At 39.1% G+C, this 20,302-nt stretch overlaps 1 protein-coding gene across 7 annotated transcripts in view; it reads left to right on the top strand.

The window, feature by feature from the left end:
- The window catches only part of LOC149162279 (uncharacterized), a 342,764-nt gene that overhangs the window by 100,131 nt on the left and 222,331 nt on the right, over nucleotides 1–20,302 (top strand). For 6 of the 7 annotated variants that reach the window (XM_089437188.1, XM_089437185.1, XM_089437189.1 and 3 more), the window contains exons 12-13: nucleotides 8,669–8,797; nucleotides 9,035–9,168. In XM_089437188.1, the coding sequence (XP_089293314.1) occupies nucleotides 8,669–8,797; nucleotides 9,035–9,168 (263 nt within the window). The remainder of the gene's footprint in view (nucleotides 1–8,668; nucleotides 8,798–9,034; nucleotides 9,169–20,302) is intronic. The other variant, XM_089437190.1, reaches the window with a different exon arrangement.

Raw genomic sequence — 20,302 nt, 5'->3', positions numbered from 1 at the left:
TCTCATATCATGAGTCATAATGTCATATACAATGAAATGAACCAAATGACTAAAGTCTAATACTACTGATTTCCTTTGCCTCTCTAGATGTAGATGTCGGTGGAGTTGGTAGTGGACTTTGCTGTGCTCTAGAAGCTGAAGAACTAGGAGCTACAGGATGTAGACCACGTTCTCTATTGGTGACAAGGGTAGCTTGGGTCACCTCCTCCTCCTCATAAAAGTTTATTTATTTATTTTTCCCACGATTTTTTTAAAAAATCACGATTTTTCATAAAAATCGGCAAAAAAAACCCTGATTTTATCTTTTTTTTGGCGATTAGTGCAACATTGACTGGGACTTCCCGGGAGGTCACCCGATGCAATGAGTTCTAAGTGGACTATTAAAAAATCATGAGAAATTAGTCAGTTACGACTACCTCTCATGGAAATGGTCATATATGAATGACTTACTTAATGCAGTTGAATCCCAAAAAATGATATTTAATATAATGCACTGCGAAAACCCCTTAATACTTAAATTCAAAAGAGTAAAGGGAACTCTACTTGAATGGTTCATGAGGCACAATACTTGCTAAGGTTTTGCAAATGGGGTAGCAAGCTAAGTGGGCTTGATTGTGGGGAAAAATCCATAGTTAAGCGCGCTTGTGCCAGAGGCGATCTGGGATGGGTGACCTCCCGGGAAGTCCTGGTTACCGGGTGCAAGCCCCAGAAGTGACGATTGACGTTATGTGATTCATTTCACTATTTTCAATCCCACTTCTTCACCCCTGTGAGCATTACCTGATGCAATGAGTGCTAAGTGGACTATTCAAAAATCATGAGAAATTAGTCAGTTACGACTACCGCTCATGGAAATGGTCATACATGAATGACTTACTTAACGCAGTTGAATCCCAAAAAATGATATCTAAAATCTGATTTTTTTTAAGACTGTTATCTCTGTTATAAGGTCTGATTCACAACAATGACTTGAGCATCATTGTGCATCTTCATTTGAGTGTGCTCTTGAAAAATTAAGTAATTTTGGGACTGTCTAATGCATTTGGCACAAAAGTAGTTCACTGTTAGCTCTCCGTTCTCATGAAATCACTTACTGCTGCCCTAATCATTCATTGATTTTGCAAGCTCTGCAACACAAGCAGCATAAGAAATTTTAATTGTTCCTTGTTTCATGGTTTCATACACAATTGTGAAAAGGGTTGCTAGCTTTGAATTGGGAAGCTTACATTTAAAAGTACTAATGTCATCTTGTTAAATAAGCTTAGGAGCTCATTGAACATTGATTCCTAATTCTTTCAAGTAATCATCATTGGCACTTAGGCTCTAAGAGACTTGCTAAATATAATACTTAATTGGGTTATCATCTTGAGTGAATAAGTAATCTTGCGCTCTTTTACTTGACATCATTGACTTAACTTGGAAGTATCTAATTGAGCATCGATAATATCATTGATATTCTCAAACATTGGCGTCTTGTGTTAGAATATTGTAAGGGCATTTACAAGTCTTATTGCTTCTTTCGGTAATTGTCATTGGCATATCATTTTGAATGATTGGGTAATTGTTGAAAGCAGATAAGTGCTCTGGTTTTCTTTCTTGCTATTTGGTCAAAACATATTGTGGATCTTGGCTAATTAGCAATCAAAATTTGGCATCTAAGGTTTAGCTTGAAGGTTGGTGAATACAATTATTGAAGAGTATTGGTTAAGAATATTTGCACTCTCATTGTCTCTTACATCTCATATTGAATTGTATCTCTTGGTGGCACTTTGAAAAATTGGCTTTTGTCTCTTGAATATCATAAATAAGTACTTGTCGATATAACTTAAGATTAACCATAACTAAAGTGCTTAAAGCATTCACGATCTTACTTTAAGAATCATTCACTTATTTCACCTTGCATATCATTCTAAGCTAGTCTTGCATCTAAAACTTACCTTCATGCATAAGCTTGGTTGACAGAGCTCTAGGGCCACCCTTCTCATCTAGCTTGAGGGGCTTGGCAACTCTTCGGTGGTTAACACGGTGACATTGCAGTCGTCAGAGCCACAGTCTATGCAGTGCCAGAAGCATTGGGTGATAGGAACCTAACATAAGGTATCGTTAATCAAGCCCTTGCTTGCTTCTTGTTGGCCTCCTTCCCACAACCTACTGTGGAGGAGCCCACCTTCAAAACAATTAAGGGGAGGTCACACTTAGATTAGGCATTTAATTAAAACTAACCAAGAGCTTTGCATCACATCTAGGATTTAGGATTTGCATTTCATATAGGTTAGTAAAGCATCAAAGCAACAATTGTCCATCTGGTACTTGGCCTTAATTTTATAAAGCAAGAGTGTTGACTATGAAATTTTTATCTATTGCAGTAATGGAAATTATTCTTCTAACTGTAAATAAAATTATGCAGTTTATTTGCTATGACAAACAATGAACGAAATCACAACTGTAATTTTCACCATAACAAATATTGCGGAAAATAAAATACTGAAAACGGAGAAATTCTATAACACAAGAATTTTTGACACAGTTATTTTTGGACAATTGTCCCTGGAAAAAGCCAATGCGGGAAAACCGATGCAATAGATGTGGGTTTTATTATTATTCTTCAACAACAATTTTGAGTACAATAATCTAGATGCTCATCTGACAATCTAATCTGAGGAAAATACTGGCAAAGTTGTTGTGAGAATTTTCTCTCACCCCACAACTAATTTTTGCCTCCGAAATTACCGCATTACCCTTTGTGTAGTGCCTACGTAGACCTTGTGGGGATTTCGTCCTTCCCTCCTTTTCCTCTGGAACTGAAAACTTCCTCCTAGAATGTTGTTACCCTGCTCTTTCACTTGCTACTCAACAGGTTCGATTTTCTTAGTGACAGTAATTTAGCAGAGAAGATAGAGCCAGGGCAATTGAGTATCTGCACTGGTGTATCTTCTCCATCACCACATTGATCTCCTCTTATAATCCACTGTTGGAGCACCAACGACCAAGGTTAAAACTTAATCAATGGCTAGGATCATCTATGGATCGTTTCGTGTGAGTTTCTAGATGATTCTTGTCTTATCTCAAATAATATTGATTAATTAACCATATTCCCTAAGTTTAGACTTAGTAAATATTAAAAAAACGGTTAATAATCTAATTGAGACACTTCTAGACGGAATTTCCAAAAACAATTTTTGGGTTTTGGAGATCTCATGTATTCTAGCTAGAATAGACAGATGCTAGAACACATCCGATGCTGCAAAAACTAACACTCCCTCTTAGTGATGAATGTGTTCTAGTGCAACACACTCTGTAGCAACACCTTGTCTCTGCATCATCTCCTGTCACGCTGTTGATGTCTGACTGTTGTTGCCCACCAACTACTACGCAACTCTAATATACACTGCATATGTGCTACTGTTGACCCTGCTGTACTCAGTGTTTTTAAAACCGGAACCGGTGATCGGACCGGTCCACCTAATGAACCGGTTTATCGACCGGAACCGGTCTAATCGGGACTGGTTTGGTCTAAACGAACCGGTTTTAGAAAAATACATTAAATAATTATTTTTTAATGAAAAAAACTATTTTTAAGATTTAAAAGCATGATTCCAAGCCAATAGAGACAAAATATGCAAAGATTGCTCATTTATATACCATGTAAAGGTGAATATATCAAAATGGCACCGAGTGCAATACATATCATCGACAAAATACATAAGCAATGAGGCTCTAAACCACTAAGAAGATATTAATATCACAAGTAAATTTCATCTAAGGAAAATGTTAGGTTTAATATGTTGCCCTAACCATTTTCCAACATGGTATCAAAGCTATGGTTTGTATCCTTGGTAGCTGGAAATATCACTATTTCATCTGTAGCTTGATCATTTGGAGATCAAGTATAACAAGACTAGCAAGAAGCTTATACAAAAGAAGAGAACCAAATGACAGACAAAAAGTCTGCCCCTAAATTAAAATAGGTCTGCATAGAGGTCCAAAGTCTGAGGTGTTTCAGAGACACGAGAATCATAGAGGTTCAAAGTCTGGTGTATTTCAGAGACCCAAGAATCACAAAGATCCAAAGTCTGGAGTATTACAGAAACCCAAGAATCACAGTAACTTCGTATAGAAGTCCGAAGATTGTAGGCCTAATAACATTGCAGAGGTACAAAATCTTCCTTGGTTAATAGAGGTCCGAAACTATAATGATACTAAAGAAGGTCTGAAGATTTCAGTGGATTACAAAGGTCTGAATTACAATGGTATTTCAATTTTCCCGAATTGCAGTGATATTTTAAGAACTTAGAAAATTGTAGTAAGGTTTGAGAGATGAAGTATCTAGAACATGTATCATTCCTATTGATAAAGTCATGAAAATCATAACCCCTAAACCACTAAACAACTGCGTTTTTTGTCATGTTTCAATGGGCTGTCCATAAACCGGCCGGTTTAGGACAAAACCGGCCGGTTAGCAATAAACCGGCCGGTTTTGACCTAAACCGGCCGGTTTTTTACCGGTTAGGTCAATTTTCCGGGCACATGGGGCTTCTAACCGGGTTTTTTCACCGGTTCTGACCGGTGAGCCTCCCAACGGCCGGTTAGGCCGGTAACCGGTTGGACCGGAACGGTTTTTAAAACTATGGCTGTACTGTTGCAACACTGCATCTGCACTGCAACTCCCTCTCATCTACTGCTGCTGCAACTAAGAATCTCCCTAGGTACCAATAGTGATGCCACCACTACTCTGCTCCTCTGTGTCGTCTCTGCCCCACATAACTATGGAGAATTGCCAACGTCATACAAGGCACTGTTTGGTGGCATGCCAATGCCACCTCCTCCAACAATCTCCTGCCAGAGTGTGTTGATCATTCCGCTACCCCATGCATAACCAACATACCAAGATGACCCATGGAGTCCACTCACAAACTCACTGGCCATTGGTGCTAACTAAAACTCCTCTAGCGAATGTGTGCGCTCGACCATTGGGTCAACTATGCCACCAATGTCATAGTCAATCTGCGTATCGGGTAAATGGTAGGTAGTCCCACTGGGATCCCAATGCTAACCTGGGCCTCCAGTATCCCCGATGCCTGATCACGCCTGTTGACCCTCACTCTGGCCTATGACCAACTCCATATGCCTAGCCCACTCCCTCGGGTACCAACTCAGGATCTCTCGCCATCCAACCCTAGGGGAAGGATCGAAAGCATGAACTCCCGTACACAAAACTAGCGCCCCATCCTGCGAATGCTGCCCCCTACGCAACTCATGTCGCCTCATCTCACTGGTCTGGTTGGCACATAAAATTTGTCGGGGTAATTCTTCATCTCTCTCTCCGTTGTGCAAAGGTAGCCTAACAATGTTGCAAGCCCCATCTATATAAGCCCAAAGAGAGCTACTATCTGGAAGTACCATAGCTTTGTTGATGGTCTGTGCATCTATCTGCTTTAAATCGATGGTTGGTCCAAAAGATGACTGCTTGTCCTCCTCCACCATGGGTTCAACATGAGTCACAGACTGCCCGTACACGACTAGCTCATGTCCCTCTATGTGTTCTCCATGCTGTTGTAGGTGGCTGCTGTCTAGGAACTCAATCATGGCTCCGGGTACCTCTGTGTCTCCTGGAACCCCATCTAGGAATGACACCTCATCAACAGATGGCTTTATGGGTGTATGCTCTACTCTCTCCACCAAGGTGTCAATTGGTGCTATCAAAGAGGTCTCCAACAATGGTGACTCCTTTGCCACACTGGGTATATCAATGTGCTCCTCACACTCTTGTGTGTCCTCTGCCTCATGCTCAACCTCCTCCTCAGGCTCCTTATATCTAATACCAGGTCTCCACCAGCAGAAGTGCCCCTTGGTCACCCTCTAACTACCCTATGTCCACTCCTTTTGAGGAGGCTTGGTGCCCTAATTTTTTCGACTTGCTTCACATAGTGTAAATGGCTTCTCCCTCATGGCCTGTGCACCTTTGGTGTCTCTATTGTAAGGATGAAGATGGTCTTTGTTTATCCCCTTATTGCTACAAAACTAGGCCCACATCCCTTCTAATTCAAATATTTTCTCATTATTTTTGTGGTTTTCTTCCTGGATCCTCTGTGTACTCCATCTTTCTTACGTCATTGGGATGTCCATACTTCCACCAATCAATGTGCATACATACCTGACACTACCATGGTCTTGCTAGCTTCCCCAACACTGGCCAAGATCATGCTCCAATACCACTGTAGTATTCCAAATTGAAATTTACAGCAGATAATAGATGCACGAACTAAGCTATAGCAAATAAATAAAACACAAGAAATAGGGCGAATAACTGAGCCATTTTATTAATGTGGAGAACGAAGTACATCAAATAATAAGAAAGATAGAACTTGGGCTTGCTACAACAAGCAAGGCGAGATCCTAGGTGAATATGATGGTACCCAAATGCTGGAAATGGCTCTACTACCAAATCTGCATCCACCTAGAAACACTGGTGCTACTGCTGGAAAGGAACTGCTGATTTAGCCCTCCAAACTGCTCCAAAATTTCTGAGAAATTAGCGACAGGCACTCGTCCACCAGCTCAACGTATCCTAGAAATATCTCGCGAACCCAAATGGTTGAAATAGTCCCATAGTAAACTGTGTCCTCCAATAATTTCTACTGCTCACTGCCGAGTGGAACTAGGAATTCTGCCCTCAGGAGTGCTCAGAAAATTCTGCAAAACTAATCTTAGCCTCCTCTCATAAAACCCACAAAAATCTAGAAAGCTTACGGCCAAATTCCAACCCGCCCAACAGGCCCAAAAATTGTGAATTCCTTGGCTCTCATGCTCTGCGTCCCACAAGGTAGATACTGCTGAGAAATGGGTTGCAACCTCCCACCAACAACTGAGAAATGGTGAAGCAAATGGCTCTTGCTGATAGGCAGTTTTCCCAACAAGAAATGCTAGCTATGCCAGCTCCCCAAGCTACCACAAAATCACCGCTTCTCCAGCTCTGCGCAGGCCCCTAAAAACACAATTACGCCCTCCAAAAATCTCCACAACTCTGGCTTGCAAACTCTCAAATTTCCCTGGAAAAATTCTGCAAGAAAAACTCCACAAATCTCCCGGACCAAAGCTACAGTGTAAGCCCTTCTTCCAAGGAGTGCGAAATTTTCACCTGCCCAGTCTGCTCAGAAAATGGGTTGAATTACCCAACAATCACCTCCGGAACAACACTGGAATTGAGTAGATGAACTCCCCTAGAGTGGCACTCGAAGTCCACTGAAGATGGAGGTGAGATTCTCACCCAGAAACCTCCTTTGCTGAACAGCACAATGTTGACTTGGCTCAACAACTCAAGCAAACAGTACTATCATTTTTAGATTGACAAAAAAAACCCCCAAATGATGGCCCTCATCTCCTATTTATGAGTGCTTCCCTCTTCCTCTCCTCGTGGGCCCCATTCTCCACTAGTACGCCTTCCCTCTCCTTCCTTCTCTCCACAAGTGTATTTTCCTAAGGGAGTGCGAATTCCCTGCGTGTGCCCCCCACAACCCACCAAAAATTCGATTCTCCTTCTAAGTCAAAATACCAAAAATTGTTGCTAATTTCAAAATTGTCAAAAAGTGTAATATTTCCTAAGTGGCTTAGGAAAATTGGGGATATTACAGACTTTGAAGTACCAAGAAGCAAGTCACTTTACTGGTAGGTTACAGTGAGACCTATCAAAAGGAAAAGAAATGAAAAATAAAGAGTGGGAAACAGCTTAGATGTATGAACCAGCTTGGGAACTTTTGAAAGCAGTTTCCCCTTTCCCCAAAATGACTCAATCTGTTTCTCACCATTTATTGGGATGTTTGAGAAATAAAAACATTTCTGAATTGTATCCCATGGTGAAAAAACCATTTCACAGCTGAGAGTGAATGCAATAGGAAGAATATACTATACAGTGTAAAGATAAAATTAACATTTTTTTTGTAGGTGTGGGTATGATGTCTGAAAACATACTATGGAGTCTATGATAAATCATTTTTTATTTTTTAATTCAGCAAGATGCAATTTTTTCTTTTGCCAAGTATGACAGGCAGAAGGACACTGCAGAATTTAGTGGTAAATTTGCTGTCTTCAACGAGGTATGCAAGATACTGACTTCATGGCGAAACATATTTATTGATTTTGCTACTGTAGTATGTGTCCTTCAGTTGCTAATGTATTTGTGCATTTTGACTTGGATTAACGGAAGAATATCAGCAGGTTACCTTCTACTCCAATGATTTCTCTAAATTAATTACTTTGCTTGGCTGGGAGACTTGCATTTTATAATTTCAAGCTTGCTTCCTGTCACCTCTTTTAAATGTATTTCTGCATGTTGACTTTGACAGCAGAGAATATTGACAGTTTACCTCTATTACTATTAATTCTCTAACTAATTGCTTAAATTGGAGACATAAATGTGTAATTTCTATCTTAGAAGAGTATGCAGAAACAGTGAAGGACTGGATGTTCTGTTTCAGTCTGGAAGTTAATTTTGAATGAATTGTGAAGTGTTCAAACTTCAGGATGTTTTTATAGCTTTGGTTCGGCCATGTACTGAAGATATGATGAGATCTTCTGTGGCCTTCCATGGCTTTAAAAACTATTACATTTGATCTCTAAATCTAGATGCTCATTCAGCCAGGCAAATTCACGCAGATCACTTGTTTTGCAGGGCCTCCAAAAGAGAAATCTAGTCTGAATGGTCATAAATATACACGGAATATTAAAGGTGCTCCACTTGAATCATTGTTCACACAATTCTCTTTACATTCTCTCTGGTTTGGAAGTTGCAACATACGAGGTATGTAAAGATGTTCATAATATGTCATTGAAATTTAACTTTTCCATAAGGTTCTGTAGATTAGAAACTTATTCGCTCTATATCATCTATTTTTTATGTGATGCACTAGATTTAGATACATTTAGCTCATCTTGAAGCTATATAGAGATTCATAAATAAAAGGAAGAAGAATGATATTTGGCATGTCTTAATCCTGTTTCATGACTTAATCCTGCTTCTGTCTTATGTGCATGTTAGCCATTTCTGTACTTTGGGTAGAATTCGTGCGTGAGGTACGCTGGTGTTGGGAAGAGTTACAGCCCTTACCAATGATGTCAAATGATGGAACCATTGACCTCAGTTGTTGTTTAGTGTATCAAAAGTTACAGATGGTATGCTATTATTCTACATTCTAAATTTTTGAATTTGTATGTAAAAGTTATTTTTTTTCTTTGTTTGATAGCTTGTGTTATTGAAGATGTTTCTGGAATGAGTGCTTTGGATGTTATGGTTTTGACAATCTCACTTGTTTTAGAGACTGAAACGTTTCTAATCCTAAGTCAATTGAAACATATTCATAAATCTGTACTAATAAAGGAGGGCATCATTCTTCAGAACTGGTAAAGATAGTGTATCACAACTAGTCTTATTTATTTGAATGGACTTATAAGAAAGTAGATAGTATCTGTATATTCCATTGCTACTTTTCATTATCCTATGTTGCCAGGTTCCCCACCCTCGGTAACCACCCAGGATCCTGCTTCATAAAAATCTCATATACATTCGGGCTGGACACGTCAGATATGGCTTGGATGCATGTCCAGACCTACAGAAATAGACCTGGCCTAGATCCAGTGTATCTGTCTATGGCAGGAATCTTGATGAATCAGGTTTAAAAATGGTGAAAAATGACTTAAACCATTATGATCTAACACAAAATTCGCTGTTTGGCAGTGATGTTCTTTTATTCTAGGAGAATGATGAGGATACTTGTTAGAAAAACAAGCTTTGACATGTTGAAGAAAGGTTTTGAGCATATTATCGATCAGAAATATGCCACTACATAATAACCTAATTACCAAATGATAAAATGTAACTCAATAAACATAGCAGAAATTACATAAGCAAATCAAGAGAAATCAAGGGACAAGAGCACTGAGATTATGTAATGAACATAAATATATAAATATCAGTAAATAATAATAGCTGTAATATTTAATAGTAAATGAAAGGACACATCCTGTCTAAAATATGTGACCTAATAAAGGGAAATGGACTGTCAACCATTGTGTCGACTCTCAAGTCAATGCTGTAAGTACACTGTCAATTGGCATTTTATCATCAACTCACTATTAAACATATTTATTACTTGTTCTATATGGATTGTAACCTGATGTCTTTTTTCTCCCAGATTGGATATTCAGTAAAATGAATCTTGTTCATATTCTATAAATGATTGTTCATTTCATTTCGTATCAGAGAAAGTTTGATCTGGCCATTGGCCACACCTTTTTCAGACCTTGTCTGACACACTTTTGGCCACACTTAAAATTTTCAGAGTTTCTCTGATCTCTGGTTCATTAACTGCAACTAGTCCTTAGGCCATTAAAAAAATACAAAATTCACAATTCGGTTGGAAATTTTTTTATTCTGCTGCTATATGGGAAGAGACTATCTGCTGCAAATTCAGAAAGTCAATTATCAGACATCAAGAAAAAGGAAAAGAGTGCACGGAGATCGAATAATTGAGTGTTGAGTAAATGTTGTATATATAATAGTCATCGATTTCCTTTATGTTCATTGATCCACCGTTGAGGAAATATCTCCAGATTCAACAAGCCATACACGCTGGGAAAAATACGCAGGTTTGACCAACAGTAGAAGTGCCACAGAATTTTGTTGGGGGTGAACTGCATATGGTACCCATGCATGGTGAGAGAAGATTGTGGCACACCATGCTGTTGCGGGGAGAAATGAGTATTATCCAATTACACAGTAGTTTAACATCAGTCACCATTCAAACATTTCATTCCATTCACTGCTGCCACAGCCACTGGAAAAAATCGTTTGAATACTATGCATGGGGAAATTGCAAGACTAGCTGTAATAGCCACCACTTGAATGGCTATTTCCATGGACATTGGAACCACCAATTGAGTAGGAAGAATTAACTGCAGGTTCAAAAGGGAGAATCTCATAAAATCATAAATTATCAAATGAGATTGCCGCTGAGAGAAGGGTTGTGACATTTTTTAATCCATTGTGAGACCAATCCATTACCTATTTTAACTATTTTGAACAGCAAAAGGGTGAATATAAGATCATGCTATTAAAGTGCTTAAAATATAGTAAGAATCCATTGGGAGACCAAGCCATTATCTCTATATTTTAATTATTTTCAACAGCAAAAGGGTGAGAAAAAGATCATGCTATTATGCATCCCAGTGTCCCAGGAAGAAAAACAAGGGAGAGGCTTTCGACTCCACGGCAGCTCCGGCTAAGGCGGAGAAAGAAGTAGAGACTGATGACGACTGTGCCATGAATGCTCATGCACCTCTAAAGAAGAGGTGGGAGAGATCGAGTTGTAGTCAAGAGGACTACATACTAGGGGTAGGATCCTTGAGGTGCCCAAACTCTAGGATCATATCTGACTACGGGAGCCCCCAACGACAATAGCAGGATGACAGGGTTCGGGTGGAGCAACAAGGCAGTGCTTGTGTGCAGAAATCTGAGGCAACGCAGTGGAGGTTGCAACAGTCCGAGAGGCACAATGTTGTATGCAACAGTGCAGTGGCAGCAGAGGGAGCACAATATAGCAGCAGAGGCAACTTCAATTTCATGAGGCTTCCAGACTGACTGGAATGTCAGTATTTGGGTAGATCAGTTACTTACTTCTCTGTAACTGAGTTGCAGTGCAGCAGTTAGCAGTGGCAGTGTAGGCAACATGTTGAGAGGGAGCTGCAGTATAGATGCAGCAGTGGCAGTGGCAGTTTCATGGGCAACAGTACAGGAAGCAGCAGTGCAGATGATGTGAGGCAGCAGGCCAAGCATCAACATAGGTACCGATGCAGATGATCAATGTGATGTTTCCATGGTGAAGCATTATTAGAGCACATTCTTGCTAAGGGGGAGTGTTGATTTGTGGTAGCATCGAATGTGCTCTAGCCATGAAAATTGGTGGAGAGGCTAAGGCACATAAGATCTCCAAGACCCATAAATGGTTCGGGGAAATTCCACCCGGTTGGAGAGATATTAAAATAATTAATATTTTTAATAGGGTTCCTAAGTCTAATCTTAGGAAAATTAAAATATTAATGGGTATTAATATAAAATTGGGTAAGAATGTTCTAAATGACATGGATCAAGCCAAATCTAATGGTAGCCGTTGATTAAAGACTTAATCTCGGCCATTGAAGACTCAACAAGAAAAGTATAAGAGGAGGCTTGAAGGTCAGTTGGAGATACACCAAGTTGATCAGTCAGTTCGATTTCTGGAGCGAGGCTTGCTGAGAAAATTCGAGCTAGTGGTCTGTTGTAGCGAGGGGCAATGAGTACATAGCAGAGAGGCAATGATAGTGCTAGAGGGTCAGCGTAGTGACCGAAGAGGCTGACGCAGAGATAACTAGAGCTATGCAAAGGCAGTAGGAGCTACATAGAGGCAACTGGGGATTGCGTAGAGGTTGAGGGGCCTACGTGGGTGACGCAGAGGACTAGAGAGCTGAAACAGAGAGCCAGGAGGCTGATGCAAAGGCTTCAGGAGCTGAGCTGAAGCTAGTAGGGTTGACGTAGGGCCAAGAGGAAGCACCAAAAGGATTTTCGTGGGCTAGACTAGAGGTGAGAGGCTGAATATCAGTCTCCGAGAAGAGGTATTAATATCGTGTAACAATCTTTGTTGGGTGAGCCATTTCTGGCATCCTAGTTGTACTCAAGAATCTGCATAATAATAAAACCCTCAGAATTGCTGCACCGGTTTTCCTGCATTGGGTTTTTCTGGGGACGATAGTCCAAAAATAATGGTGTCCCTTATGTGTTTGTCTCATTATTTCAATTGTTGATTTGTATATGAGTTAAAGATGCATTTGTGTTTATTTCAGTATTTATATTTATAAATAACTTGTTAATGGGATGAACAAGTAGGAGAAATCAAACCCGATAATGCAGTATGGATTTCTAATGTGTCACATTTAGAAATTTCAACATGGTATCAAAGGGTTGCAACAATAGCAGCTATCCCAAGAGACAAAGTTTCTCTTAAGCAGAAGGTAGCAGAGAAGAAGTGGTGCAGAGGGCCTGCGTCATCATTTCGAGCCAAGGAGAGGGCCAAGGCAGAGGCAGAGAGAGGCAAAAGAGGCTCACGAAGAGCCATGTCATCCTACTCAGCTAGGTAGGATTGACGCAGTTGGCCAGAGGAGCGTTTTGGCCTTTGCTGGGATTGCGCAGAGCTGGAAGGCTCAGTTTCTTTAGTTTCCGGGGCCTAGGAAGCTGTGGGCAGTTTGTGGTTGGGAAGCTGGTGGCGTGTTGTTTCTGTCGAAGCAGAACAGTACCTAACGGGACAGAACCAAGGTAGAGGGAGTTGCTACCTTGACAAATTTCTACCTAAGAAATCCAGATCCGAGTTGCAGTTGCAAGGAGGATTGGAGAGGAGCGGTTCGGCATTTGGTGGGAGGATTTCCAGCAGGGAAATCAAGAGGGAGATTTCGAAGAGGGAAGTTGAAACTCATAGGGAGTCCAGAAGAGGAGCGGAAATGGCAGTGAACGGGCTAAGGGATTAGGATAGGTTGGATGGGGCTTCCAACTTTGTCATCTGGAAGGCCAAGATCTTGGGAGTCCTGGATTGACATCACATCAAGGACTTTGCCTTGAGACCCATGGCTATCCCGGTCGACCCAGCTGAGAATGAAAAATATGAGGATGCAATGGCAAGGGCGAAGTGCATGGTCCTTGACGGGGTCAAAGATCAAGTCGTACCACATATTGCTGAAAAGAACACAGCAAAGGAGATGTGGGATACTTTGAAGACATTGTATCAAGGCTCTTCCGTGCAATAGAAGATGCTATTGGAAAATCAATTGTGGTCGTATCAAATGTAGAAGGGAGAGCAAATAGATCCATTTCTCCTCAGATTGCAGGAGATTCATGGCAAATTTATTTTCGTAGGGTCTACACTGGATCCAAATTCATGGTGAGGATAGCCCTAAATGCAGTCTCCAAGGAGTGGGAGACATTTTTCCAAAGTATTTTGGGCAGGGCTACTCTTCCAGGTTGGGAGGAGATGTGGGTAGCTCTTCACCAAGAAGAGATCAGATGGTTGACCAAAGCGTAGTGGTGTATTGACCAAAAGTCGTATACGCAACGTAAATATTAAAATACTTCGTAGACAAATACATCCATTGTAGGACAGTAAATGTAAATTGTATATTATATAAAAAATTGATGTAAGATGAGTACAAATGACAATGAGGGTCCTGTATATATAGCCAGGTAAGTACCCTTTCACGAACAAGCATGTCTCTAAGACATGTTTTTTCATTATTAACTAACCAACCATTAGTTAATTTACTTATTATTTATTATTATATTTATAGTATTATGATTATTATTTATTATTTATTATCTATTTTTATTTATTTTTATATAATTTATGTTCATAACCTGTGTTGCACGGGTATCCGCACCCGGGGGTGGGGTTCTGGAACCCGTCCCGGGTTCCCGCACCCAAGTACCGGATTCGGGTACGGGTTCTTCCCAGACGAACCCAGAAGAACCGGGTTCTTCAAAAAAAAAATTGGGTTCTTTTCCTTTAACGGGTTCTTGGGTTCTTTGGGTGCTTGGGTTCTTCGGGTTCTTCGGGTTGGGTTCTTTGGGTTCTTCATAAAAAAAGCTATATTAAAAATTTAATTTTCAAATAATTCTTTTTATTGAAATTTAAAAAAAAACTTATAACAAAGGTAAAACTTATAACAAAACCTAGAAAACCCTAAATCAATTCTTGTAAATCAATTTGGAATGAAACATTCTTCCACGGTCCTTACCATCAAAACCTGTGTTGCACGGGTAACCACACCCGGTTTTTAAAGTTTTTTACAAGTCTTGTTTTTTAAGAATTCTTGTAAATCAATTTGGAATGAAACAGTCATTCCCGAGCCAAATAACCATCAAATTATAAACTATAAATGCACACATACAGGTTCATACATTTTCAATCAAATAGAAAGTAGCATTGAGAGCAGCCATAAGCTGTAATCAGCTGATGCTGTTAAATGGCGAAGGGCTATTTTGGACAATGGCTAAATTAAGTATCAAAATCTGCCAATTTCTCATAGCATTCTGATAACATCATGTTAAGATTAAAACTAGGAAAATATGCCTAAATCATATATGGTCTCTACAGACTTGTACACCAAGTAATCTCTAAAAACTACGAAGATGTTTTATGGTTAGATAATTAATATTCAGGCAGAGCTTCGCACTCAAAGACAAACTATCCCTCAAGCCATCAGATGGTTGCTGTGCATTTTATTGGGAAACAAAGACTAATAAGCGTGTTTTATGGAAGGGTAAGGCTGCCACTGTTTTTGGGATTGCTTTACCACAGAGCACACCATGCATGGGGCAGGTGGATGATTAGACATCAAGAAAATTCTAGACCACTATCAGGTTGAGAAGAATCTCCTATGAAAAAATTGTGTTTTTATATGGGGGAGACTAAACATTCAAAGCAAAGTTACAAGCTCAAGCTCCAACCAGAATGAGCAATTTCAATAAGGAGAGAAACTGTCTTGAAATTAGAGCAGGAGGCAGAAATGCTAACACTCCTTGGTTGTGTAGGAGGAAGGGTCTGTACGACCACAGACTGATTCATTGATAGGCATCCTTGCAAATGAACCTAATCTGCATAGTTATTTTAAAGCCTGTGTGTGACAAAATCTGTCCCAAGTTTCACCAAAATAGCTGAGTCTAGCATTTATCCTAGTATGTATTTTGAATTTCCATGTTAGTAGTAGCCTTGAGCTCTCTCACATAGCTATCACAGTGTCATGGTTACACGGAAAAGATTCAAAAGAACAGTTTTTTGGTGATAAATTTTGAAATTTCAATGTCAATGTTGAATGTTCAATGATGTGCATGTTTAAATGATTTTCATTAAAGTTTTCTTGTTTAAAGTTGAAAAAATATACAAATTCAAATTTCATATATATTATTAATTATAAATTTATAATTTATAAAATATAATTATTAAAATTTAATATTATTATATTACCCGACGACCCACGCACCCTGTTTCCAAAAATGCCGTCCCCGTCCCAGTCCCCGTCCCCGTCCCCGCACCCACGTTTCCTGGCAACATAGTTCATAACATTGCCTTCTCCTTCAAAAAGCTTTGTCCTCAAAGCTTGTTGAAGAAAGGCTTGATCTCTTTTCTGCTACGAATATCTTCTGCTTGATATCATTTTCTGCTACGAATGCCTTCTTGTCTCGGAACAATCATCTTTGTCGATACAAGTTGATATGAGCCTTGGAGTGATATATAAAATTGTCTTACTGAGAATGGATCAGACCATCCTAGATTAACCTTCTGTGGAATCTTTTGATTACTGGAATTTTGTAGCAAATTGTTATCAATAGACTGAATTGAGCTCACTTTAGTATTCTTTGTAACATAAGTTTGTTGTTTATGTTCTAAGTGATGCATATTTGTAGATTGATTAAGGTGTCTACTCTTGTGATTCAGATGTAGATGAGGAGTTTTTCTTGTTTGAACCTCTTTTAATGTTTTTATGGCAGTTTTTTGATTGCCACCAGACATTGTTGTTGTTGACTTAACTACTAAATCTTTATTTGGGGTGTTCTCTGTTTGAACGACAACATCTAAGTATGTTTTTACTTCAATAAGGTTTGTGTTATGTAAAAAATTAGTTAATTTTAGGTTTATTATTTAATTTTAGGTTTAGTTAGACGAAAGGGCACGATCATAAGATCATGCCCTTTCCCAAAGGGTGCCCATGGCGGTATATAAGCCAGGAACCCCATTGTAATCATTCATCATCTGTCAATTCATCTTTTAATAAAATATTTATACAAATAAATCTGTTTATCAAGAAGTTTCTGCATCATTGGTATCAGAGCGCGTTCGCTCCTCAGGCTATAGTCATCCGCTACCAATCACGATTCCCATGCGCACACGCCTTTCCATTCGTTGACTCCACCTCCCTATCTACAACCAACCACTCTACAGTGCAACACTTTACTGTTAGCTCAAGGCCTGTCCACACACCTTCTGCCATACAATACTCTCTGCGCATACAATAAAACCTTCTGCATTAGCGCAGTCCGCTGTCTGTCCGCCCTTCCGCCAGTAGCTTGACCTATCAACGTTGTGTCACTGCCTGATTCCCTCCGCACACACACGTCCATACAATTCTCTGCGCATACAATCCCCGTTTAGCCCCAACACTTAGGTGATTTCCGCTTAAAGGTTTTGAACGATCAGCAGGAGGTGACCCCACCAACGGACGTGACGGTCAACGAAAAATGAAAATTCAATATATATTTTCGAATATATATAACGTTATTTCCAAATATATATAACGGTCGTCCAATATATATTTTCAATATACATAACGTTATATAACATTAATTTATTTATATATATATATATATATATATATATATAAAGTTAATTTAATTAAAAAAAACTTATGTCATATAATTAAATTAATTAATTAAATTTATTTATTTAAAAAAAATAAACTTAAGCTGGCAGATAAATACACACCCCCGCAAACCCGCTTAATGTCGACAATGACAATGGCGGATTTCCAAAAAAATTGTTGGACGCGGAGTATAGGATAAGTAACAACCACGATGAAGTCAGTAAAAGATTAGATGAATTCTAGATCAAGGTTGAGAGGCAGGCTGACGATATCAAAAATCAGGCTGACAAAATCAAAAATCTTCACGATACGACAAATCGAATAGAAATAAAGATGGAAAATCAACATGTCCAAACAGAAGTAAACATCAGAGATGCCTTAACAATGCTGAAACTTCTATGTAAAAAGATGAATTGTACACCCGAACAACTACTAAAAGAAAATGAAGAGAATCAGGAACACATCTCATCAGATTCAACAAAGTCAATAGACTCTCATGAAAAGGTTGAATCCCGAAGAAAATCAGCGACACCCCACCAAGAAGTGAGTAACACAACCTTTACAAACAAGCAACTTTGGGATAACTTTACCAATCAACACCCTTTTTTCGCTCAACCATTAGCGACATATCAGCGAAGGGCAAAAGTCGAAATGCCTAAATTCGACGGAAATGAAAAAAACAATGTTTGCATGGATAAATAAAGCAGAAGAATACTTTGAGATATATGACATCAATGATGATGACGAAAAGCTTAGGCACGCATCCATGAAAATGGAAGGCGAAGCATATAATTGGTATATGTGGTGGAAAAAGACAACACACGTCATTAGCTGGAGGAAATTTAAAGATGCATTCTTTAAAAGATTCAAAGGTGTAAGAGAAGAAGAGTTCTTTTCAAAACTCATCAAGTTATGACAAAAAGGAAGTGTGGATGAATACACTCAAGAATGGGAGACCTTAGTAACACGATTACCTGGGTTATCAGAATTTCCTCTAATTCAGTCATACGTCTCGAGACTCAAAACCCATTTACAAGCAGAACTTGAGATGCATGACATTAGATCAATAGAATTAGCGAGACGGAAAGCAAAAACAGCTGAAAAGAAATCCGAACCAATATTTTGGTCAAAAGCGGAAAAAACATATTCAAGACGAAGGATACCCCAGTATGTGGACTCAAATAATACAAAATATGTTCCACCACATCATCGTGAAGATGAAAAATCTAACGTGGAAATGCAAAGGATAAAAGAGGGTAAATGTAAACGCTGTGGTGAGAAGTGGGATCCCAAACATAGGTGTGCTAAAGGAAAAGAACCAAAGAACCTATATAATTGTGAAGCAACCAATGATTCAAAAAGTGAAGATTATGACATAGAAGAAACAGAAGATGCCCTAGAATTCTCACTAGAATTAGATAACAGAAGTATTTCGCAAGTGTCACTATCTGCTATGACAGGTATATCACAACCTCAGACCTTAAAGTTAAAAGGACACATAAAGAAGAACAATGTAGTGGTTCTCATCGACTCTGGTAGCACACACAATTTTTTAGATGCAACCGTGGCAAAGAGACTCAATATTTTTTCATTTCCCTTACCAAACATGAAAGTGATGGTAGCTAACGGTAAGAAGATTGAAAAGGTGGGGAAATGCCATAAGGTCAATTTGCAGATTCAAGACTTTAATTTAGAGTCTCCGTTCTTCACGGTACCATTAGGAGGAGTAGATGTAGTCTTAGGTATCCAATGGCTACGAACTTTAGGTACTTATGCCGCCAACCATCAAGTACAATTTATAAAATTCAAATGGGGTGGTCAGAAGTACAAATTACACGGATTCCAAGCACCAGAGAATCAAATTGTATCATCATCTCAGATGATGAAGATGAGTAAAAAAGGAGCACCCGCTTATGCAGTACAATGTCACCAGTTAGAAATGTTATCTGCAAATATGACCAGTGAAGAGTCACCAGAGATACAAGATCTAATTCGGAATCATGAAAAAGTAATTCAAGAACTACCTATGAAGATGCTGCCTAATAGGGAAATTGAGCATACAATAGAAGTCAAGGCAAGATCAGACCCCGTCAACATCAAGCCATACCGATATCCACATCACCAAAAATGGAAATTTCAAGATTAATCCAAGACTTTTTAAAATGTGGGACCTTGATCATCTTGGAATATCTGATCAAGTGGAAGGACTTACCGAAGAAGACGCTTCTTGGGAGAATGAAGCATTTTTGTTAACAACATCCGTCGTTGCGTATGGTTTGAGGACAAAGCATTCTTTCGAGAGAAAGGCAATGTTATGTAAAAAATTAGTTAATTTTAGGTTTAGTTAGACGAAAGGGCACGATCATAAGATCATGCCCTTTCCCAAAGGGTGCCCATGGCGGTATATAAGCCAGGAACCCCATTGTAATCATTTATCATCTGTCAATTCATCTTTTAATAAAATATTTTTACAAATAAATATGTTTATCAAGAAGTTTCTGCATTAGTTTGCATTTCCCTGAACTGCGAGATTTTGATCCTTCCTTTGCGACAAGTTCTTTGAACTTATTCATCAATGGCTTCTTATTGTCCTTAAGTTTTTTACTCCGTTTTAGCAGATTTTGATTATGATTTTTGAGACTTAAGCATTCCTCATTCTCTGAGTCAACTTTATTTTGGCCTTCACGCTTCTTGTCTTTTACACACTTGATTTGCTCTACTAATGTTTGGTTAAGGCTCTTTAAACGCATTTTTTCTTCTTCTTGTTCTAATAAACACTCCATGAGTTCCTTCTTTGATGCTTTAGCTTTCTTGACTTGTTCGAGTAGTTTTTCTTGGTGATCTCTTAGGCGCGAAATTTCTGTCTCTGCTG

The sequence above is a fragment of the Pinus tabuliformis genome, chromosome 5_2, assembly GCF_031772625.1.
Source record: "Pinus tabuliformis cultivar Carrire ecotype Pingquan chromosome 5_2, CPIR1, whole genome shotgun sequence".
Classification (NCBI taxonomy): Eukaryota; Viridiplantae; Streptophyta; class Pinopsida; order Pinales; family Pinaceae; genus Pinus; species Pinus tabuliformis.
Note: the sequence above shows the minus strand (reverse complement) of the source record. Positions and strands in the feature narration are given on the sequence as shown.